The sequence below is a fragment of the Syngnathus scovelli genome, chromosome 2 (assembly GCF_024217435.2).
Source record: "Syngnathus scovelli strain Florida chromosome 2, RoL_Ssco_1.2, whole genome shotgun sequence".
Lineage (NCBI taxonomy): Eukaryota > Metazoa > Chordata > Actinopteri > Syngnathiformes > Syngnathidae > Syngnathus > Syngnathus scovelli.
Window position 1 is genome coordinate 4688762 of NC_090848.1, and position 24902 is coordinate 4713663.

Sequence of the window (24902 nt, forward strand, 5' to 3'; positions counted from 1 at the left end):
CAAGTATATTTTTAGATTTTAAACAAAAAGAGATGCCCTATTCTGAAAGTGTGACTTGCACATGAACCCGTCGTGAGAGAAAACAGAAGTAAGCCAATCCCAGGATGTTACAACATCTAGCGGAAACAGTTTAAGTAATATTCTTACCCATTGATTATTGCGCAGACTATCCTGTCTTTCGTCCAACAGAGACTTTTGCATGGCTGCTCTAAATTCCCAGCCTTGGTGTTTGTGTCACGCTGAGAAATAACGGAATGTTGGCTCTTATTTGACGAAAGGTTGAAAATGTTTCAGCGTGGCAGATGATTGGATAAAGTTCATGGAGGGATTGAGGGAGTTTTTTTGGCAGGAAAAAATGAAGGATCCAGAAACACAAATGCTTAAAACCAAGGTCAAAAGTTCAAGCAATGCTAACCAAGCTAAAGGCTAAGATAAGTGTCTCGTACAAATTCGTATTAATCTATTCATGTATTTTTCTTTAAACATAAAAAGAGTGCTTTACTCGCCGATATTTTTGTGACTGGTCATTCCTTGATACAATAATTACTATGAATGCTTTGTTCTTATTATGTCACCTTTATTATGTCATATAGGTTTGATGTCACACTATATACAAAGTAACGACAGAAAGCAGGGCTGGATGTAGAAGACACAGAAGAAAACTTGTCATGTCTCCTTCTGGGTCCAAATACATTCATGAGAATTTTCTTAAATTTATTCTTAGAAAGCTTCTTAACTCATTAACTGCCAGCACAGTTAAAATGTAGATTTGACGTCTATAGCCGTCAATGGGAGTGACTGAGTTAACATCCTATAATTTATATCCGATATGATTACAGTATGCAGTTGTAAGAAACAATTTCAGATAATAGTCTTTATCATGACACAGGTAAAAGTGTTTTTCATAGACTGTTTTTGAGCAAACAAATGCCACCCACCATTTTGTGTATTATTGGATTTAAGAGCAAATATTGTTCTGGGCTAACGTTGGATCATTTGTGCGGAAAGAAAATATTAACGTAGCCTAAATCCTGCATCACACGTTGGTTTTCCAAGGAGAATAAATGGAATTTGGATTGTTGATGGGTTCAACCAATGCGATGAATGAAAAAGATTGTGAAACTGTCATTCAGAACATGCACAGCCACAGGTCCCTAATCTGATCTGGGATTATATGGTTACAATTAGAGAAGACTTTTGAATTTGGGCCGCATGCTGGCTCAGTGGCTAGCATGTTTAGCCTCAAAATCCAAATCCCAACTCGGGCCCCCAGTTGGGCATTCCAGCTTCCTCCCACATTCCAAAACCACGCATGGTTGCTTAAATAAGGACTCGGCGAACGGTTGTGTATTAATAAATGATTTCCTCTGCAATTTGATGGCAACCAGTCAAGGGAGTTCCCCACCTGTTGCCCAAAATCAGATGGGCGTGGCCTAATGACACACAAGCGCTTGCCTATAGAAAATAAACCGATGGATTTTAACTTTGACGACGTGACTCGGAAGGAGCACTTAACAGCACTTTCTTGTGTCAATATTAACAAATAAGATAATAATCCTAGACAAGCAGGTTAGTCTGTCGGAGGCAACAAGACTATTTGTCCTCCTGCCAATGTGGAATTAGACAAGTCACAAAGCTTGCGCGTTATGTGCAAGTGCATAAGCAGCGGCATGAAAAAAAAAAAAAGAGCTTGGCGGTGGGGCCAGGGCCACCAGCCGCCAACGCTAACAAAGAGCTACTGTCTTTGTTTTGCTTCTCAGACACGGCTACGTGAGGCAACGAGCATTACATGAGTATTTCAAAATCTCATTTCCACCGCTAATAAAAATTCTGCTTTTTAAACCAAAGTGACGCACTGCTTTCTTGACAGATAGCAAAAATGAACTCGACATTTTCTAACATCCACCAGCTTCGTGACATCATCGTGGTGGAATGGAAGACGACTAACTCAAGATGGTTCTGGGAAAATATTGTCATTTTAGGGCAGATTTGGTGTGCTCACCTTTTTTGAGATTAGTGGCTGTGTTGGTATTTTGAGCTGTGACAAAATTCAGTGGGCAACGACACTGAAAATAACACAACACGTTTCCTTGACTCATCTCCTCATCATCCATCCTGATGTCTTTGTACAGTGTGTTCAGTGCTTTGTGTCCTAATCTCATGATTTTTTCACTCAGTCATGTGTCCTCATTAGATTATATGCGCTCATCTCTCTTTGTCCCGTGTGCCAAGTCTTCATCCCTCTTGGTCCCGTCTAGCCTTTCTGTCATCCTGATATCATTTCGACCAACGTTCTCATTTTTCTCTCTTGTGTTCATTACATGGTGTAATTTTTTTCCAATACAAACGCCATGAAACAAACGTCACTTTTTGTGCGTTATAGATTTCAAACGAATCATCCTCACTTTTGTTCTTGTGTCGTCGGCTATTGCAGTGAGTCAATTTTTCCATAGCTGCCCAATGTCAGCAAAAGAAACATGTGACTTGAGTGGGCTATTGCCCAATACCATGTTATTTCCTGTACACACACACAGACGCATTGGCCCCCTTCATGCTTTGGAGTTTTCCGCTCTGCTGCTTAAGCACACTTCCCATATTTTCCCTTGGTCTTCATTTTAAAAGGAACACACATCCATGTGCACACTACACACTACACACAAGTTGAGAATTCTTTGACCAGCTCCTCCCCTCCATATGAAATTTTCCCCCTGAGCCCTCACAAGCCTCCCTCATGGAAAACTACCAGCACACACATGCATGACCACGCGCACACACACAATGCACCACACGCACACACATGGTGTATTGTGTATTTTTGGGAACCGAGGATGGAATGATAGGATGGAGACTGTCTGATCGGCGGCTGCTGCTCCTGACACACACACACACACACACAGACGAGAGCAAGCAGCCGTCGGTGACAGTTGACTCGCATGGATCCGCCTCTTTTAACACTGGGGCCATTGCCAAAAGTGTGAGTTCAGTCCGAAGCCACTCCACCCCCTCCCCTCCCCTCGCTCACTTGGGCTCAAGACAAAATCATGCAAGCGCCTCGGCCTGACCAATGGGACCATATTAGACGAGTTAAACACTGTTGCTCTATTAACTTTGATAAATCAGAGAAGAAAGGTACATTCCTTTAGAAGAATTGTTTGATGCAAATGTGCTGTTTTGCGACAGCCTGCAATCACCCACTTATGGCGTTCAAAATTATTTTGTCTATTCTATAACCTTTTACATGCAAAAAGAAAAAAATAAATTACAAGCTAAAAGCTGTGCCACTGCCACCTAGTGTGGCGGAGGCCCAGCACACAACAAAAATGTCTACGGTACTTCCTTTAGGCGGCAATAAGTATATTTGGTTAAAAAGTGTGCCTTTCCCAAATTGTTATTCTTTTAAGACATATGTTCAGTGACCATGCTTGTAAAACAATACACTTGTATCGCAAATTATGTTTCGCCATTAAAAAGAATTGACATGCCATTAATTCATTCAGCCAGGAATCAAACCAGCACCCTCCTAACTGTGAGGCGGATGTGCTCCACCGAGCTGTATGGTCAGTCAATATCAGGATATTTTTCATTGTTGATTATTCATATGATGCACAACTAACTACTGCAAGGAAAGTTACTATTTTGAATGATCTGGGGTTTTGATTTGGGTCACACACACACACACACACACACATACACTCACACACCCTGAAGCATTCTGCCATAGGGCTGTGTTGCCTAGCAACAGGGTCCACCCTCGATGGTAAAAGAGGTGCACTAGTATCCACGGTGTGGAGAAATGAAGTTGGTGGGGAAAATCCAGGGAACACAGCTCTGGATTAAGGATGACCCACCCCAGTGTGATGATGCTGCACACTTGGAAAGCCAAGTTCATCAGGTTTGTGTGTGTGTATGCACATGGGATTAAGGGCATTTGTATGTTGGCGGGATTATAAAAATTGAGCATTGACAGTCAGCGCCATCTTCGCGATGAACTCATCCTATTCTGCTCTAAATAAATGCATTCCTTTTAATCTCATGAACACAGCGCTGGCCTAGTCTTGCTGTCTGAAATGACACAAAAGCCATTTGGCTGAGTGTGACACACGCTTGTGAATGAAGATGTTGAAGAAACACGCATGAATGATCACATCGGCAAATGTCGCCAGGATGTCGGCGAGGGATTTTACTGCAGCCTTTTTTACTCAATCGGGCCCACGAGTGCGCTGGATTACGTAACTCATCATTCCCTCCTCTGACTCCTTGCCATTCAGATGTGTGTGTGTGTGCGTGTGTGTCACCAATCCCCACTTTGCACAGTGCGCACGTGCACAAAACAGCAATCGGATCAGCCATACATGAAAGTGAGCACCAAAACAAACACATCGAAGCGAATGTGCTTCTCTCCTGAATTTTTTTTTTTTTTTTTAAATTCATGAGGGAAAAACAAAAAACCTCATGATCATCACAGGTTAACATTAAAATGTGTTTCAGGTTCTTGACACACAAATAACTGAAAACATACTTTGCCTTTAACCTGCATGGAATGTTTATTTAATTTTTTTTTTTATTAATCTGCGCAATTCTTTTTTATTTTTTATGTAGCTTGGTTCAGTTGGGAAAAGATTGCTCTTCGCAACATCACTCTGCTCATCCCAAAGTTGCAAAGTGGGACGTCAAGGAATGCCTCACTTCCCAAGCAGCCATGAGGGGTTCACGCGAAGGACACCTTTGTCAGCCCGCAAATTGGTTACCCTGGTAACAGCAGTCTTACGTTTGACGGTGGAGGGCGGCGGGGTTTCGGCAACAGCCGGCTGCTAAAAAAGGAGCTCGTCACTCATCCAACATCTGCACCTTGCTTATGATTCCGGGCATCTCTCTCTGTCAAACACACCTCAACGTGTGAACACGCACACACACGGGTAAATAACGTGACACTAATTGGAGTTGTAGGTTACCGGAGGCCAATTAACAGCAGGCCCTTCACAATGAGCAGCTGTGTTAGAGAGTACTTGGAGCCCAGTGATTGTCATCTTACCCAGGGCAATGCACACACACACACACGTGCAACACACACACCTCACAGCCTTAAAGACACACGTCCCTCAAGATCGAGTACGCTATGGAAACAAGCTCTACATTTGCAGTAGCAACAACACGAAGGAGGAGGCAGGAGCAAAGCATCCGTTGAAGGGGTCAACATTCAGAGCAGATGGTTGCCAGCGGCGACCAGGCAATGCGACGGCTCGACTTGTCTCTTCACATCTGCCCTCCGTGGGTTCGTATGTAATTGACATGCACATCTGCCGCCAAAGCCCCTTTGTACATTACGTGACTGACCTGAGCCAAGTTACTCTCGGTTAGCTGCATGGGAGTCAGCTGACTTATCGTAAAGATCTTGTTGAAAACATCAATGGATCCTGCTTGGCGTCGACCAAATAAAAATGAAAGAGATGTGCTCCCTTTGGTCGGTTCTATGCTTAATCGGCATAATCGTGAAGGCCGGAGCCTGGATCCCAATGCCCATCCTTAGAATTGCAAACGGGTTAACCACTGGTCCACCATGTTGCCATTTTTTTAAAAGCTTAAAACACCCCCATCTTTCTGAGTGTCTCTTGTTTTTCCCAGCATGCCGTTTCATGGAGACGGGGCCAAAGGTCACCTGACAAAACCGTTTGATTTGTCTTCGCTGTCTACGTATTCATTAAACCCACACATCGGAAGACTGACTCGTCTCACACACGGGGTCAAATGAATATATATCTGGCGCCATCTAGTGGCCACGCTGTTCAACACATACTAATACCCCCGCCCACGAGCAAGAGGATTGCTCCCACGTGGAGTCACTGGTAAGAAATAAACTACACTTACTTGTTGACGTCAGGGTGGATTGTCTGTTCTCTGTTGAAGTTCAAGCAGCTTTTGATTCCTGGTGTTGATCATCATGCCAACAGCTGCTGGGATGAGCACATGGAGGAGAACGTCAGTGACCTTCATAAAGCGTTGCTGATCACTGAATGAATTATCAGCGCTCTGTGAGTGGCCAATTCCTGCCACAAATAGATGATGACGATATGACCAGCACTAACTCATTTAAATGAACAGTTGTGCATCATATGAATAAATATATATAATTATTAGTATCACCAAATTATTATTATTATCATTACTATTATCATTATCATTACTATTATTACTATTATTATAATTATGATTATTATGATTATGATTATTATTATTATCATCATCACCATATTATTATTATTATCACCATATTATTATTATTATTATTATTTTATTATTATTATTTTAATTTCTTCTTGTCTTACTTTCGGATGTAAATTATTTTTCTATTTTTTTTATATTGTTAAAAAAATAAATAAAGTTCATTCATTCATTCATTCATTCATTCATTCATTTATTATTAATTATGAGAAAACATGGGGAAATTGCAAGTTCTTCCATTCACTTCAATAATCCAACCATTTCTTCATTATTGTATGACTCATCACAGCCCAAAGTTTTCGCCGACTGTACTCGTCTCAAAGTCAATTAGATTGTCTTCATGCAAAAACAAAACCCCAAAGCACCAGCAAGCAGCTGTGTTGTGCCGCCTCCTCGTGTGAGGTTGAAGTCAGGGAACGCGTTTCTATCTCGGCCTCCTCGCTATCTTTAGTGATAGCGGAGGGCCTAACATTATCTGTCATGGAAGCGGAGGATATTTTTAGTTTTGGGAGTGGGGGGTTGCAGCCTAGTGGGAGCAGCTGCAAAAGTCCTGACACCATCTGCGCCCTTCCTCCAAAATGCACCTCTCTCTCTCCCAGGATGCCGGACAATGTCGATGTCTGACGCACACTCTGATTATTTTACTCGCCAAAGCGTAGGGACACCGAAAGACAGCTGACTTACTATCCGTATGAAAAGCAGAAAACGCGAAAAACTCTCACCGCAAGGGAATCGATCATTGAAACGAGACAAAATGTCCCCAGCCTGAGAAGGGAGGGGGCGGGTTGCCGGCATTTACAGGAAACTTCTCAAAAGAGGTAAGTCGAGCTTGATCTCCAACGATGAATTTAACAACATTCTTAAGTCACAATTTTCCTGGCACGTGGACACTTATCATTCTGAACTTGAAGCACCACGGGCTGTCTGTGGTCTGCTCAGGAGTGCCTTTTTTTTAGACTTGTCTAAGTCGCAGCGCCGACTCGAAATGGAAGAATTATTAAACGGATAGATGTAGAAACAAGTTTCATTTGTGTTCCTTTAGATCCATTTCAATTCAACAACAAAAGACCGACACCATGGACATCTTTGGGGGCGCCCCTCGTGTTTTAGGCTACCCACGGCCTGTGGTGGTACAATGCGGCGCTGACGCCACTCTCAGGTGCCAAATCGGGGGAGACCCTCGTCCTGACGTGATCTGGGAACGCAAAAACGCCCAGATCGTCACTGAAGGACGGTACAAACTCTCAGAGGAGGGCAAGTTCTACTTGTTGAGCATCAGGGGGGTGAGCGAGAAGGATGCTGGCCAATACATCTGCAAAGCTAAAAACAATGTCGGGGAAACCTATGCTGCAGCTACCCTCAAAGTGGAAGGAAACGAGCAGCAAGTGGAAGTTAACGGTGTCGAGGAACACGGGCAGATAAATGGAACCGGCACATTGCACAACGGTGACCACCGGGAAGGGAATGGCGACCATGGGGAAGAGCATAAGTTCGACCAGGACTTTGACTTCATATCCGATGACAAACCCAGGTTCCTCATCAAGCCCCTATCGTTACGAGTGGACAGAGGAGAGGACGCCGCCTTCTCCTGCAAGGTCTGGGGCACCCCTTTACCGGAGGTACAATGGGAAAAAGACGGCAAGAAACTCAATGACATCTTTGAGAGCGCTCACTTCTGCATAAGTCTTCAAGATGGAGGCTGGTCCCAACTCAAGATTTACAGAACACGCATGCCCGACAAGGGCGTCTACACCTGTAAGGCCGTGAACTGCAAAGGTGAGGCCCTGGCTGGTGCCATGCTTCTTGTTGACCCTGTTCCAGAGCGAGAGGATAGCAGAAAGTCCAGCCAATGGTTGGACAAACTCAGTTTGACAAGGCTCAGGGAGGAGTCGTCAGTCAGTCCATCCAAGGCCAAGAAGTTTGTCGTGGCAGAGGGCAAACACGCAAAGTTCCGCTGCTTCGTCACAGGGAAGCCAAAGCCGGAGATCATCTGGAAGAAGGACGGTATACCCCTCCAGGCGGGAAGACGGCATCTTATATTTGAGGACAGGGAGGGTTATTACACCTTGAAGGTTCTGTACTGTAAAATTCAGGACACGGGACTGTACGCATGTGTGGCATCCAACGCTCTGGGAAACACTCTCAGTGCAGTTCATCTGACAGTCAAAGGTAAGACTGACTTTATCGGCTGCCGTTCTTTACACCAAATCATGGTCCTCTCTTTACTCTCCAGGAACCCATGTGCGATTTAAGCATCCATTAAAAGATGTGGAGGCAAGGGAATGGAACGTTGCCGTTCTGGAATGCGAGGTTCCCGATGACTCAATCCCGGCCACATGGTACCGTGAGGATCAAAAGTTGATGGCATGCAGCAAATATGGGATCGAGCAACAAGGCACCAGGCGAAGACTCACCATCCAAGATGTGGAAATGGACGATGATGGAGTTTATCTGTGTGAGATGCCAGATGGGGCAAAGAGCATAGCCGAGTTGTCGGTCAAAGGTATTCGCCATTGGGTCATCTTGAAGGTGAACATTTACAATAACGATGACTCTCTCAGGAAAAATCGTGCGGAAACTTCCACGGAAGGTGGAGGTGTTGGAGGGTGAGAACGCTGCATTCTGTGTGGAAGTTGAGGATGACGACATGGAGATCCATTGGTTCAAGAACGGGCTCAAGCTGCATGAGACACACCAGACTATCCTCAAGTCTTTTGGGAAAACACACGTTCTGGTCTTTGTCAACGTGGCTCACCAAGACTCAGGGGTGGTGACTTTTGTGACCGGAAGATCAAAGACCTCATCACGTCTTAAAGTTAGAGGTATTTTATCATTTTTGGGTTTTGTTTCCGGTTATGTTTTTCTGTGAGAAGGTTATAAACTCATCTAACCTGGACTATTTTTTGTCGGCAATTCAAAAAAATGTCTCTTTTCCTTAAAGCCACAAGACACTGTCCACCAATCTGTCCGCTCGACGTCAAGATGGATCTAGACAGCCCGAATGGTGCCCTGCTCTCTTGGGTTCCCGCACCCTACAACCAGACTACTCGCGCCATCTTTGTGGTGGAAAGACAGGAAGTGGGATCGCAAGAGTGGCAGAAATGCTTTACCTCTGAGAACGCCACCTCAACGGAGATCTGCGGCGACAGTGTACCACATGAGGGGGACTACCGCTTCAGAGTCTGCTGCATCAACAAATATGGCCGCAGTGGCCATGTTGAATTTCCAAAAGCTGTCCATATGGGTAAGCTGTACACTGTGGAGAAAAAAAATACAGCCACTGACAAATCTGGAACTCAATAGTGTTGTTTCTGGCATTACTTAGTTCCAGGAATAAAGATTTGCAGTCACCTTCGAGACCTGGAGGTCACAGAAGGAGAGGATGCCGTCTTTTCTATCGTGTTGTCGGCCTCGGTGGTTGGGAACTGGTTTTTGAATAGTGCTCAACTGCAAAACGGTGGACGATACTCACTAAAGCAGTCCAACACGGAGCATACATTGGTTATCCGTGAAACTCTCGGTGCAGAAGACGAGGCAGAGATAACCTTTATCGCCAACGGGGTGCGGAATTCGGCAGTTCTCAAGGTTAAACGTGGGTGAAGCAGTCTCTTGTTTGTTGTTTATCAAAGTGACCATGAGATTAGGTCATAATATTGACTACGAATCCTCATTGTGCCTTTTCAGCCGCCGTTGTGAAATTCAGCCCTTTGCTAGAATCTGATAGCACCAAGAAGGTGGAAACGGGTGACGTCATAGTGCTCTACTGCGAAGTGTCCCACCCTTCGGCGAAGGTATGTTGGTTCAAAGACGGTGAGGAGCTCCAGGTGAGCGACGTGCTCAATATCCAATCAGATGGGAACATGAGGAGAATTGTAATCCAATCAGCTGAGAAACATCACGCTGGAGTTTATACATGCCAGACATCGGGGGATGCCATCACATTCTCCGTTGACGTTGCAGGTAAAGTGTCAGGGCATTAACTCTCTCCTGATAAACATAAAAGTAATTCTGGCACTGTAAGATCCAGTTTCCAGAGAATCAATAAAAAGTCTTTCCACCATTGTTTCAGGTCCTCCAGTGGAGTTCATTCCAGCCCCCAAGGAAGACCTTCATAAAAGCAGCATGGAGCTTGACCCTGTGGTGCTACTCTGCCATGTCTCCAGAGAAGATGCTGAAGTTATATGGTAAGAAGTCCTTTCATCTGCTGCACCTTTTGCTGCTTAACCAAACTGGATGTTTTGGATTTTATTTAGAAATCTGTATCGTCCGTTGCAGGTCTAAAGATGGGTGTGAACTTGAACCCAATGAAAACATCACTCTGCAAGCAGAGGGAACCCTGAGAAGGTTGATTATCCGCTCTGCCCAAAGCTCTGATGCGGGTAGCTACGTCTGCCAAGTGGAAAACAACAGGATGGAGTTTTCTGTCAACGTTAGAGGTGGGTTGAAAAGTATAGTGACAGTGAAAGAAAGTTATTTTTCAAACTAATTCCTGTAATTCCTCTGCAGAACCCCCAGTGATGATTGTGGACCCCAAGGATGATGTCACGATGGAAAGTCACATTTCGGAGGACGTTCACATGCAATGCGAGTTGTCTCGCTCTGCCGGGAAGGTGCAATGGTTCAAGAATGGTGAAGAGGTGAAGGAGGGGGGCAATATCCAGCTGACAAAAGAGGGTCCCTACAGACGGTTAACCATTCTCCACAGCACGGTGGAAGATGGGGGCGAATACATCTGTGAGACAAATGGGGACTCTGTATTCTTTCAATTGACTATCACAGGTAAAACTGAGCTTTGATTCCAAAATACTAAACACAATGTAATAATATGATCTTCATATTTTCAGAGCCTTCCGTACGAATTATTTCCCCCACTGAGTCCGAGATAAAACTCACCCACTTGGCTTCCACCAAGCTCCAGCTCAGTTGTGAAATCTCACATTCGGACGCTCATGTCATATGGTACAAAGACAGTCTGGAGGTAGAGGAGGGTCCAAACCTCATACTGGAAGTGGACGGGGTAAAACGTCGCCTGGTGATCCCTGTAGCCTCTGTGAAGGACGCAGGAGAGTATGTCTGTGAAACCGAACATGACTCTGTTGCCTTCATGGTGACTATTACAGGTAGGAAATAAGGAAGAGCTTTTACCTGAAGATATAAATATGATGTAATATCGGTTTGTCATTCATTTAGAACCACCAGTGGTACTTTCCCGCCCTAAAGATGCACCGAAGAAGCTGGAGAGTTTTGCAGGGAAGGCAGTCGTACTGGAAGTCAAGGCATCTCGTCTCAATGCGGAAGTCAAGTGGCTGCTAAATGGCCAAGAAATTGAGAAAGAAAATTGCGTGAGCATCACAGAGAATGGTTTACTTCGTCGCCTTGAAATCCTCTCGCCTTCTCCAGCGGATTCTGGCACATACAGTTGTGATGCTGAAGATGACAGACTTGACTTTGAGGTTAAAATTTTAGGTAAGGAAAATAACCAGCAGTACTCGTTACTGTTTTGTAATAAAACGTATATTTTGTTTTCCGTGTGATTCCTCTCAGAGCCGCCAGTGAATATCTTAAGGAAGTCTGAGATTGACACAAACCTCAAGGTGCTAATTTCCGATGACATTGTGCTCGAGTGCGAGCTCTCCAGAAGTAATGCCAAAACCAAATGGTACAAAGACGGCTGTCGTATCGAGTGTGACGGCAGATTCTGTGAGGAAGAGGAAGGCGTGTTTCGCTCACTTGTCATTCTCAACGCTGAGCTTGAGGACTCTGGAGAATACTTTCTAGATGCTGAAGATGATAACATCAGCTTCCAGGTTACAGTGCAAGGTAGCCTTTACTATACTGAAGCAAATCTCATTTCGAAAACCAAACTTTAAAGTTTTCTGCCGCAGAACCTCCAGTGACCATTGTGGGCAATTCTAACGATGGCGACTTCCAGGAGTTGACAGCAGGCGACGAACTAATCCTGGCTTGTGAGGTGTCTCGCCCAAATGCTCCCGTACAGTGGTACTGCAACGACAAGCTCCTTGTCAATGACTCACGCACGCAAATAGAATGCTACGGGACTTTGAGGAAAATCATTATTTCCAATGTTCAACCTTCGGAATCCGGAAAATACACGTGTGATGCAGTAGACGACAAGATGATCAGTATTGTTAGGATTCAAGGTACTGCTATCCCCTCAAGTACCACTCAGGATATGCAAGACAGACTACAACTGTAACTTACAAGCTACTTCTTTCTGGTATTCTTAAAGAGCCTCCGGTGACATTCTTGAAGAAGGAAGATGACATTGTTGTGACGGGTTACGAGGGAGAGAGTGTGACCTTGACTAGCTTTGTGTCCAAGGAGAATGCTCTAGTGCGCTGGCTCAAAGACTGGACACCCATTGAAGGTGAGCGCTTCCAGGCACTCATGGAAGGTCATCAGCGTGACCTCACCATTGCGCCTTTGAGGCGCTCGGATGCCGGCGAGTACACCTGTGATGTCAACACTGACCAAATACGATTCAGCCTACTGGTAAAAGGTAGAAAGAATTTTTCGTTGTGACATCTGATACGTAATGTTGAATCCCAACATAAGAATGAAAAAATATGATCTGATCGTTCCAGGAATGAGGATAAAGTTTACAAGGCCGATGCAAGACACTGTGGCCCATGCTGACGGAATGGTGACCCTCCGCTGTCAAGTGTGCAAACCCAAAGCAGATGTGCAGTGGTTTAAGAATGGTGTGGAAGTGGTTCCGAACAGGAGGTTCACCATTCGGGCGGATGGAATGGAACGTAGTTTGACCATACATCGTTTGACTAGGGAGGATTCTGGAGAGTACGCCTGCGAGTCCAAAGATGACCGCACCGTTGCGGCCCTTACAGTAAAGAGTAAGCATTCCTCGGGGTTTTCATCATTCTTTAAATTTAATGAATGATTCATACACATTCTTGCGTCACTTCAGTGCCTCGGGTGGTTGAGTTCCTCACTGAGCTTCAAAACATCACCGTGCTGGAAGGAGAGGACGCTACCTTTAAGTGTGTGGTTTCACCCGACGACGTGCATTTGGTTTGGTTCATGGACAATGAGGTGATCAGTCCAAGTGACCGTGTCCAGATCACACAGAATGGTTTGTGCCACACCTTAGTGATGAGAAAGTGCCAAATGTTGGACTGTTCTAAAATCACAGCTGAAGCTGAAGGTACAATAAGCAAAGCAAGCCTCAGAGTCCAAGGTAGGAATTGGAAGCAAAACTTCACTACTTTTTGACCCAGAAAATCTAATTTATGTTGCAATATTATGTTATCCTTCATGTTCAGAGGCTCAGGTCATGTTTACAAAGAAAATGGAGGCTGTCATGGCTGAAGAGTTTTGTGATGCCACCCTGGAGACAGAGATTAGCCTGGAGACGGGTGAAGTGCAATGGATGAGACAGGGGGTGGTCATCCAGGCCGGGCCTCGATATTCACTCAACCAGAATGGATGCAAACGTAGTCTGACCATTCACAGTTTAAATCTGTCAGACCGCGGAACCTACCGTTGCGAAACTCTGCACGACAGGACCCAGGTCAAGCTAAATGTAGAACGTAAGTGCTCAGGCGATATTCTGACAGCAGAGTATTTTAAGACTTTTGAAAAAAATCATACCTTCTCATCCTATTTAGCCCGCAAAATATCAATCCGTAAAGGCCTGACTGACCAGGAAATCTTCGAACGTGAGACAGCATCTTTTGAGGTGGAGTTGTCCCACGCTGACGTGGAGGGTAATTGGCAGAAGGATGGCATTCGGGTGAAGCCAAACAATCAGTTTCGGGTGAGCACCAACGGGCGAGTGCATGGCCTCACCCTTTCCAATCTCACCCTGGAGGACACATGCACTATTGCCTTCTCAGCCGAAGGGGTGCGCACCACATCCAGGCTCACAGTCAAAGGTAACGGGAGGATTTTTTTTTGGTTTATACTGTTTTCGATATGACTGATTACAATTGATAACATTTACAGAGACTCCAGTTACCACCCTAAAAGATCTGGTTGATGTCCGTGTGGAAGAAGAATTCCCTGTCACTTTGGAGTGCGAATTCTCTCGACAAAACGTTGAAGTCAGATGGTTCAAGGTAAAATTATCGTCATACAGAATTAACTTTAAAATGGAGAAATAATAAGAAATACCTTTGTCTATCTTTAACAATGAATCAGAATGGAACCGAGCTGAAGCCAGGCAAGAACATTAGGATATATTCTATGGGGCGAAAGAAGTTCTGTCAAATCCTGCAGTGCTCTTTGGTGGATTCTGGCACCTACACCTGTGATGTGGGGGAAAGCAGCACTTCTTGTTCTTTGGAGGTCTATGGTCAGTCTGAAAAGACAAAAATTGCTTATGCACTTTGTAAACTGGAGATTCGCTATAATGTTTTTCTCTGATTTACTTTTAGAGCATGAGCTGACAATTCTGCAGGACCTGGAGGATCTTTGCATCCAGGAGGATCAGAACGCAGTATTCATGTGTGAGGTTTCCCTGGGCGATGTGAGCGGAGAGTGGTATAAAGATGGCCACAAGATCCGTTCCACCAGCACCATCAAGACTCGCACGGAAGGTTATTTAGCAATACACAATCTATGCCAATTATAATTTTGCCTTCCTGTCGTTTGACCCGTTCAATTTATATCCCAGTTGACATATGGTGAAAAACTGATCACCACTATCAAAGGACGAGAATAAAACGACCAATGAACACACTAATCAGACCAGGGTTGCCTATCCCGGGCTGACAACCACACTTGACTCAACTTCCAGACTGTGACTGACTGGTAGAATCTCCCGGTAACAATCACTCTGTGATTTAAAGTCTCTCTGTGGCTTTGAGCAATCATGACTGATGCGTTGCGTAAGAATTTGGCACCCGCAAAAGTCAAATATATCAACCACTTGACATGAGAGACAATGAAATGTTACATTTTCTTTCAGGGACCAAACACTTCTTGCTGATGTGCAATGTCAAAGCTGAGGATGCTGGAGAAATAAGATTTGTTAGCAAAGACGTTGAATCTACGGCTTACCTAGAAGTGGAAGGTACAACTCCTGGGATAGTCCTCCGTGATTTAGGTGCCCAATATCTTAAAATTGTTTCGTCTCGCTTCAGAACTCCCAGTGTCCATAGTCAAGCCATTGCGGGACAGGACAGCACTGGAGAATCACCGTGTCATCTTGGAATGCACTGTGTCCTCATCCCGCAGTAGAGCGACCTGGTACCGGGGCGAGGAGAGGCTCGTCCCCTCTGATCGAATGGATATCCTGGTTGATGGTTGCTACCATAAACTCGTGATCCAGCAGGTGGCAGTTGAGGACGAGGGCACATACAGTATTGAGGTCGGGGAGCATATCTCCGAAGCCAAACTCATGGTGGAAGGTAAGAACATTAATCCAACCTCGCATTTAGTTCAGATGATTTGGTTGGTATTAACAAACAATGCATTCCTAACACGCAGCCCAAGAGCTTAAGATAGTGCAAGACCTAGAAGATGTGGAGGTACACGAGAATGAACCAGCGGTTTTCCAGTGCAAGCTCTCTGTAGCCATCAGCCGACCTCCAGTTTGGACGTTGAATGGCGAGAACGTTCAGCCTGGACCCTCAGTCCGCCTGGAGAGCCATGGCACGGTGCATAAACTCACGCTGAAGCACACCAATGTGGACATGAGTGGTGTGGTGAAGTTCAATGTTGGTAAAGCAAAGAGCAGCGCTGTTCTAAGTGTGAAGGAATGCTAATGATATGAAACTTTGGAAATGCTAAAAAACAGTTGTGTCGCCGTGATATTTCAAGCAAGTTGGGTCAAGGTATTACTTGGGTTAAACAACCCATATTCGCACATTTGCCAGTTTGTACTCAGCTTGCCAAAACATTCTCAGTACTGTCTATTAATTGGTGTTTTTAATGAAAGACCCATACCCATCAAAAAGCTACCAACAAGCTAGCTAGCTAGCTGTTTCCGCGAGCTCATTGTCAAGTACACACAGCTTACCTGTCTTTGTGGTTTTATAGTGATGGATGAAATTTAATGTCGGAGTTGCATGTGTTTTCCTTGGGGTGCAAGCCTCACAGGTTGCCTTTCTCTTTTTCCCCAATATTTACAAATCCAAATGAACCTCCATCCATGATAGGCTACTTGATTCAGGAGGTGGTCTCGATCCTCACTCTGTAAAAGAATGTGGCATACTGGTACAAATGGAACACTGTCATGTATAATAATAATAATAATAAACAAACATTAACAGGAAAGACTTGTGGAAACATGTAGTTCAAGATGAGTTTCACCAATAGTAGACTCATAAGTTTTAGCCACGAAAGTCCCAAATTCTAGAATTTGCAAAATTACTTGACTTCTGTCACCTCCATTTTGAAAATCTATCCATCCATCACTTTACTATACGTCAATAGGATCAAAAGTCAGAGTTGAGCCTCGGAATTAGTCAGCTCGACCCGATAAATGGTACTCACCAGGTAATCACGGGGCACATAACAACCATTTACATTCCCACTTCACACTTATGGATCATTTAGAACGAGCGTCATCAACATATTTCGACTTCCTACAAGCACCAGGTAACAACACAAGAATCAATTTCCAAAAATAGCTCAGCAATGACGTCACATTGTGATTTCTTCCTGGGAACGTTGCAGAAATCATCATTAAAATCACTTGCAGAGCTTTATCGACGTAATATTGCATTTGATTTATCAAAATCCTTCCTCAGTGTTAATAATAAACTCTACACAAGATGGCATGTGCTGAAATTCAAACCTGTCCTGGCAGATGAGTAAACTATTATTAACTCTCCAATCCCATCTGCATTTCTTTCTTTTGGAGTATGTCAGCCCTCACTTGCCTTAGACGTAAAACTTAAGACGACAGCCAACATTGTTCATTTAGCGTTTATGGGAACAACTTAAGGCAATGTTACATAGAGTTTTATGTATAACATGGCATGATAAAACAGGTCAAAAATTAGATTACATCTATTAAATCATGAGTACAGTCACATGGATGTTCCATATATTAAGGACATTTGTTTGCTTCCTTGTTGTGCAAAACATATCTACTGAACGTTGCGGCCCTGTAGTGACACTTTGAGTTTGAACGGCAAAGCCCTATAAATTAAAAAAAAAAAAAAATAACATTTTACTGTTATGTTACAACAGTACGATTCGTTTTAGTAACTTGCTGGTGTTTCTTAGCCAAATTTGGCTCCATGTTCAAAACCACTGAAAAGGTTAAGTCGAATTGGCCACAGCCAAAATAATGGGATAAGGAAATGCATCAGAGGACCCTCTCAACAAAAGGAATTAGAATTTTGTTTTGTTGAAAAAAAAACAAAAAAACGTAGTGATTGACAGGATCTTCAAAAGCACACAGAAATACTGTCAAAGCTTAATGATAGGTTTAATTGTCACCTCTGCAATCCGCAGTCATTCATTTGCATCTGTGTGATTTTGTCTTTTGCAAAAAAAAAAAAAAAAAAAAACAAAGCGGGCTTGGGGGATAAAAACAGTCCAAAGGGCGTGTCGGATGCTACAAAGCAACTATAAGCTCACCTGACATCTCAAGTGGCACCTGGTTGGTCTCTTTCACCACCACCCTGTAACAAAGTACTTGCGATTCCCGCTGACCGATGAGACAACGGAGATATATTTGTAGCTGCGCTGACGGATCTCGACAACATCAGACAGACCGAGACATTTTTCGTTGCTTTAAAAATAGACGATAACAAGCTTTTTACCACCCTGCGTGAGATTGTTTCCAGCCTATGTGTACCGTTTTGGAATTTAAAAAAACAAGCCACAAGGTCACGTTCTGCACTTCCAATGCTGCACCGAAGAGTTCAAGTTTCACTTTTGAAAAGATGAAAGCGAGCCTGTCAAACATAAGTCAATTTACAGCAACTGGGTGACCTGGGTGACGTGACGTGGAAATCTACACCCACGTAGCGGATGCCTCGGAGGGCCGTGGATGGTTTGTCTGTCTTTGTGGCAGTGGGCTAAAAGAATGCAAAGTTTAAAAAAAAAAGTCACCTTCGGGGAAGCCGGCTAATGTTCGGTAAAAAGTGACATCTCAGGAGTCCAGAGAAAGAGGAAAGAAGTCCTTAAGCGTTTGCTCATCTGTTGTCATGCGCTCACCACTTCCTGAGGTGAGGAAAGGGCACGTTCGTGTGGAGCAGTTTTCTGGGTGACCAGGGGGGGCAGTATCAACAATGCTCACTTGGGGTAGGTTCGCAAAAGTCCGGGTAGGCAGTGGAAGCTGCAGTCTCCTAGTGTGTGTGTGTGTGTGTGTGTGTGTGTGTGTGCACGTGTGTGTGTAGGCACATGAGATTTTCATGGCGTTCTGTCCAAATTGCGTTAGCTTGTGGCCCCTCCTTGGTGCTTAAGGACAGCATAGACGTTATCCACTTTGCTTAGCTTCTCAAAGAAGGGAATGAGGTCCCGCAGCTCGGTGTCAGACATGTCGTCGAACCACGAAGCCACCGGCACCTGGGAAAGGGCAAACAAATTGTCAATAAATGAGGCGCCACCAAGAATGATTTTGTTTAACAGCAAAAGACGATTTCACATTTGCCATATGACGAAACCAGGGAGAGAGCGAGAGAACGGCACTCCAAGCAGAATTACTCACTGCGTTGTCAGGATGGAAGATGTAAGAGGCAGGAGAGTTGTCCACGATGATGACCTTGTTAAGGTCCCGGCCAAGGCGACTGAGATCCTTGACATAATTTCCTCTGTGGAAGACGCAAGACTCCCGAAAGAGGCGGCAGCGGAAGGCTCCCCACTTGTCCAGGAGGTCAGAGACGGGGTCGGCATACTATGTCGGCAATAGAAGTGACACATTAAATTAACTTTTTTTTCAACTTGTCCTGTTCAGCTTCTTGGTTCTGCAGGAAAGTGAATCTTTTTTAGACTGGAATTTTTTTTTCAGGATAGGGGTAACAGATCAGGCAGTGCAGGTGGTATGTGGTGGGCGTGGCTACACCCAAACGGTAAAGCAACAGAAACGGACGGACACCTCACCTTGGCTAAACTGGCAGTGAAGAGGACGCACTCAAACATTTCTCCCATCCTTTTCAGGAACTCATCTACATGAGGCCGCTTCAGGACATACACCTGGAAACCATGGGCACAGTTTAACCGGGATGGAGTTTCGAAACTATGTTCAAAAATTTTTCAATCGCAACATTTTAATATCTGTAAAATCACCTACAGCAATGGTGTCCAAAATACGGCTCGGGGGCTATTTGCGGCCCGCCATCATTTGTTTTAACAGCCAGGGGCATATGGTAAAATTAAAGATTGACTGGACTGATGACGTCTTTGACCTGCATCGTACTACTTGCCTCCTATTTTATGTATGCAACCTTTGGAAGTCGGACACACCTGATGTATGCGATCATTCTGCTGAGCTGGACATGCACACGAGGCTAAATATAAACGTGTAATTCACAAACACACGCAAGAACTGGGACTCATTCCTCCGTGTTTTTTTTTCCACCTCTGTGGCGTTGTCGTCTGAGGGCCACGTTCCTGAACCAAGTCATCCGGAATAGGCTGTGTTTGTCAGAGAAAAACCTATCCTGGATTACTTGAATCGGGCCCGGGCCATTACCATGTTTTCCGTCCTCCAGATCGCAGCCGGCAGGCAGGACATTGTGCACTCAACAATTTGAATAAGAGTTGTGGGACAGGGTGTGTGTGTGTGTGTGTGTGTGTGTGGGGGGGGGGGGGGGGGGTTACCTGGTGTACAGTTCCATCTATTTCCACAGGAATGATGAAATCGGCATTGTTCACAGGCTGTATGAAGAAAGTAAAAAACATCAGAGGAGGATGGAATCAGGTCAATTGGTTTTGCGGTCATTTGAAGACGGCTATGTTAGTCCAGTGCTCCATCGCCTTTAATTGAGCCAAATCACATTTTTAAATTGGAATAATTTCACAAAAATGATAGTTTCGTTGAGATAGTCGAGTGCTTTATAGTAATCTGTGCACACCTCAATTTTGGCTAGCTGCTAGCCAAAACTTAGGTAAAAGCGAGCAGCTAATAACTAATGTTTGTATACGGCTAGCACCTAATAGCTGCTAGCACACAAACATCTAAATCTACCTTATCTAACCTTCTCGTCGGTCAACCCCTCATACCTTAAACGAGCTGTGAACGAGCGTCTCATCCAAGTCGATAACCACGCAGACCTTTCCGGCGTCTTTGGACTTGGCAGGCGGCAGCAGCGGTTTCACCTGGATCTGAAAAGGCCACAACTCGAGTCTTTTCGGGGTTCCGGACAGAAAGGAAGAAGGAGGAACCGGGACTCACCTTGGAGACGGTACCGTTCTCCTCGACTAGCAGGGGTGCGTTGTTGTTGACCGACGGGGGCTCTGGCTGGTCTCGGCAGAGGCAGCAGGAGAAGATTGAAAATAAGCCACCGCTTCGGGGCTTCTTGGTGGAGGGCGTGGAACCTGCACAGGAAGAGAAGGTGCTCAATGCCCAAACCCGATGACTCAAATCACGAGCTACAGCAGAACAAAGACTTCTCCAGAAGGTCAACGTTTGGAGGTTCCTGATCACTTTTCCTCACATATTATTCTGAGCCCAAACACCCTCAGCCCCAAACATGGCCACTGTCTGTTGAGCTGGACGTGAGGGTGTTAGCAACAAACTAAAGGCTTTCATTCCCTCCGCCTCTGCTTTAGCATTCAAGCGCCATCTGACCCTCTGCTGGCCTCTGTACCAGCGGACAAAACAGGAAGAGGAAGCAGGCGGGTATTGACGCAGGAAGCGGCTTGTTCGAGCACAGCTTGAAGTAGCCTCAAAGTAGTTCAAGCTGTTACTTCTTTACACACAACTTTTTTTTAAAAATACCTCAGGCCAATTAATATCTCAATGTGCAATTTGTGCTTTTCGATGGAGGCAATTTTAAGCTGGAGAGGAAATGCATTTTCTACATTTTGTGACGTTACTCCGTCATTTATTGTTCCGCTATTTAAGTTTTTATCCACAATATCATTTCATTATTGGTGCTTTATACAGCAACACAATCCATATATTTCATGTTTCCTGTGTGCTGCCTTCAGTGGTAGCATAACAAACATACAACAACAAAATAATTAATCAGGGATACTTTTTTTTTTAAACTTGCTCGACGCTTTGAATCGTTTACTGCTGCCCGCACCCGCCGCCCCCGCAAACACACAAAAGTAGTGATTTGGCCTTGATGCTCGGGCATGGAACGCATAATGATAGGCCACCTGATTACTCAGTAACCTGCATTGACACTCTCTGCAATCGAATGGCGTGTACAGTGAACAGAGAGCCGATTGTGGTATCAGTTGTTCACTAGGGAACTAGACACGCTATTTTACTTACATGGAGGCTGTGAAACTTGTTTTTAGCGTGGGCCTAACTGCTTATCTTCTGTGTAAACAGGGACAGATTGAAAGATTCTAAACGAATAACAGCAGTTTAAATCATTTCTTTAAGGGTGAGTGAAAAATCAATAGTGTGTCTTCTATTTTTGAGACTGAGGTTGCAGACAAGTAGGAAAATAAAGTTGGAAAATAAATATGACACTAGCCAATGATATTTACTCGCCAGAAGCTGAGCTGCACTGTGCTTGTTTCCAATCGTGGAGTGTGCGTTCACACACTCGGGTTTTGAATCACGTGGGAGTCACCAAATGAGAATGTAGAGTTTGCTAATGTGAGCTCAGGTTAACGGGCGGCTGTTAATTGGCTAACGGTTAGCTAGTCTACATTTTGAGTACCTTGAGTCCATGGCAGCTCAGGGATGGACGTGCCCATCACATTTATTTTGTCAACATTTGTACAATAAAGTGATTTGAAAGTGTATGGGCCGCTGTGGATCCTTGACCCCTTGCGGGGGCATTACATACACTAACTAGCGGTGGAAAGCTAAATTAAATTAGCTAACATCAATACCTTGTGCAGGCAAGCACAGATGTGCTGTTGTGGTACGTTAGTTCGATCTCCTCTACAGAAGACACGTTGTACTTCTCTTAACTGTGAAGTGATCCTAAACTTTGGACAGTCCTTGTTTTTTATGCATTTTCCTGCTGGCTCGCCACCATCCCATCACTTTATTCCTACAAGTAGTGGAACAATACTGGAGTGACGCGAGTCTGCGTGGAAAAACGATCATGCAACGCTTCGAGGCAGAGATGTTGCCTTGAATTTTGTTGGGATTCAAATTATTTGAGTTATTCGATTATTAGGGTTAGTAAATTGATATGAATGATTGTTAATTGGGTAATTGCGAGTGATTTTTTTATCTTAATATTGCAATGGTGATTAAACATGCAATTTTTTTTCAAGGTCCTCTTAAGTTTGCATGTATTTTTTTTTAACAAACAATAAATTAATCTGTAATGCAATATTCAAGATCCGATTTATTATAAAATACAGGCAAATGAAAATTGAATACTAAAGTTTAACTACTTTATAGTCTTTCTTAAAAAATGACTTGCAGTCATTTAGGTGTTACTAAAACAATTTCATAAATGTTTACCGAATAAGGAAGCGCTGGACATAATTGAACAAATAATGAGTTAATTAACAATAAGGGCAAACAAATCTGTGAAACAATAATATGTAAACATGTGGACTTGCACTACTGAATATATTTAGACATTCTATAAACAAACAAACAAACAAACAAACAAACAAACAAACAAGATACGTATGCGGAAAGGCGGGGGGCGGGGCTACCAATGACCAAAACAAATCAGTTCTTTATTTCCCCCTAAAATTGTGTCCTTTGCGATTTGAAAATTGCATTCTACTACATTGCAATGTCGATTTGTACTCCAATAATTAGTCAGCCCTAGTGGAAACCATAAAACTCAATCCATCAGAATGCACAATTGCCCCTTTGTTTATTAAAATTTGACAGCTACCTTTGATCAGAAATAAGGGAAACAAGTGGGTGGCAACTCATCTGTAGCAGTAGAACGCATTCAAGTCCTGCTGCTGACAAAATGAGGAAAAAAAATAATTGCTTAACAAATCTGCACTTTGTTCGCTCAAGAGGCGCAGACACTGTTTGCACTTTCATTCTGAACATTCTCCTTAGAATCTAACGCTTAGATTCTTGCATGTGCCTGACTGCGTCTCTGCAAGAGCATTAACACAAAGCAAATATAAACAAAATGGCGTGGAGCAAGCCTTTAGTTCGTTTCTGTTCGCAAGAAATCTTTGCGGTCGCTGTCTTCTCTCCGCTTTTTGTTTACTCCGAACTCTGGAGACTCGTAACGCGGCGGCCTTGTCGTCACTTCCGCTGCACAAATTTAAGGCCTGCAGCCATAAGCAGAAAGATGCGTCAAAGTGACACTTTCACTTCTTGCAAGTCGTTCACGCTCTCTGTTGATCAAATACTTTTACGACAATCACGTACAATAAAGACTCACAAGTTAAGTTTTGTTTGGTGAATGAATGAAAACAATCTTTAGTGCGGCGAGTAAACTTTTCTAAAGCAATATTTTCGAAATAAATAAAACTACTTACCCGAGTCCACTCTGTCCGCGGATTTATTTGCATCTTCATCCCGGCTGACCTGCGTGATGACCGAGGACGGGTTGTCCATAACGTCCGACTGTGCTCACGCGTCAAACTTGAGGTTTTGTGCGCCCGACTGTGCGCTGCATTCACGACCAGCGAATGCCGAGCGGAGGTTGGCCACTCGCCGCCTACAGCTCCTCCATTTCGCGCTTACAAGCCAGCCGCTGGTGTCGCTGCTTGGAAACTGCGAACTTGGAGCACATTTGTCACAAAGTTGGCAACTTTGATTCAATATGGTGCTCGGGCGCCCCTCGCAGTTTCAAGATCCAAACATGGAAGTTTCAAGGCGTCCCATTCCACTTAAAGTGGCGCAGTAAAAGTGAGGGAATGTCGCAGCGAGTCGCGGCCTCTGCTGACTTACACAACTTTGTTGACGATCCCTTAAAAGTAACTCGCGGCGAACTTTCTCAAAACTTTTCCGGTTCCATTTTCTTGCATATTAAGCGTATTCCGAAGCGTAACGTTTTGTCGTTCACTGCGTGGATGTCCGGAAAATATGCAAGCAATAACAAAGCTCACGTTGACATCGTTTGGGTGTTTTCGTGCGTAAAGTTATTTAAAAGTATTCGACGACAACGTGCAAGAATACTAAAGTTGATTTTTTGCTCGTATCACGGATTCCCGGTGACATCCGAAGGATGCAGACCGGACGGGCGGACAGACTGGCTTTTTTTTGCGTGGGAGTTGTCGTCCAGAAACGCCCCAGTTGGGGTTCCCTTGAAACTGCCTAGGTTCAACAAGGGAGCGTCAAAAAGGTTCAGGCTTCATACGCGGCGACTTTTTTCAAAAGGAAAAAAAAAACTTTTCTTCTTCTCTGTTGAACTTGCTTGAGACGTATATTTTAATCCTGCTGGTCTGATGTAATTTAATGTAATAAATATAAAACTGGATCTAAATTAAAATGATGCTAAAAGTATTGTTAAAAGTTACTTTAAAGGGTAAACAAATGTCAAAGCCTTCTGCTCTACTAAACGTGCAGCTCTTCGCAAATTGCTATTTATACGTAAATAAAATTATTTTAAAAAAAAAAAACAACAACAATAAAAAACATGGAATTCACTCGCATTGTCAGGGGCAGCCATTTTTTAGGTCTT

At 44.1% G+C, this 24902-nt stretch overlaps 2 protein-coding genes and 1 long non-coding RNA gene across 3 annotated transcripts; 1 reads left to right on the plus strand and 2 right to left on the minus strand.

Moving 5' to 3' along the window:
* Window positions 1–5864: 5864 nt before the first annotated feature.
* LOC125987771 (uncharacterized) lies at window positions 5865–9710 on the minus strand. The gene is made up of 3 exons (XR_007488156.1): window positions 9571–9710; window positions 9330–9475; window positions 5865–5951 (listed from the first exon to the last, which is right to left on the minus strand). It is a non-coding gene; the product is annotated as an uncharacterized lncRNA (long non-coding RNA).
* On the plus strand, window positions 6766–17373 carry obsl1a (obscurin like cytoskeletal adaptor 1a). The gene is made up of 25 exons (XM_049752236.2): window positions 6766–7037; window positions 7262–8388; window positions 8453–8722; window positions 8781–9041; window positions 9161–9463; window positions 9545–9811; window positions 9904–10179; window positions 10289–10403; window positions 10495–10655; window positions 10726–10998; window positions 11064–11339; window positions 11410–11685; window positions 11764–12039; window positions 12105–12380; window positions 12470–12739; window positions 12825–13091; window positions 13166–13435; window positions 13521–13787; window positions 13866–14132; window positions 14203–14315; window positions 14398–14551; window positions 14634–14795; window positions 15167–15271; window positions 15342–15608; window positions 15688–17373. Exons 2-25 carry the CDS (start codon window positions 7296–7298, stop codon window positions 15963–15965), a joined length of 6543 nt encoding a protein of 2180 aa, XP_049608193.1. The 5' UTR covers window positions 6766–7037; window positions 7262–7295; the 3' UTR covers window positions 15966–17373.
* Window positions 17374–17701: 328 nt separating this feature from the next.
* LOC125987770 (carboxy-terminal domain RNA polymerase II polypeptide A small phosphatase 1) lies at window positions 17702–24497 on the minus strand. The gene is made up of 7 exons (XM_049752237.2): window positions 23755–24497; window positions 20552–20694; window positions 20380–20481; window positions 19978–20034; window positions 19258–19350; window positions 18866–19051; window positions 17702–18723 (listed from the first exon to the last, which is right to left on the minus strand). The coding sequence occupies exons 1-7, from the start codon at window positions 23831–23833 to the stop codon at window positions 18592–18594; spliced, it is 792 nt and encodes a 263-aa protein (XP_049608194.1). The 5' UTR covers window positions 23834–24497; the 3' UTR covers window positions 17702–18591.
* Window positions 24498–24902: the final 405 nt, after the last annotated feature.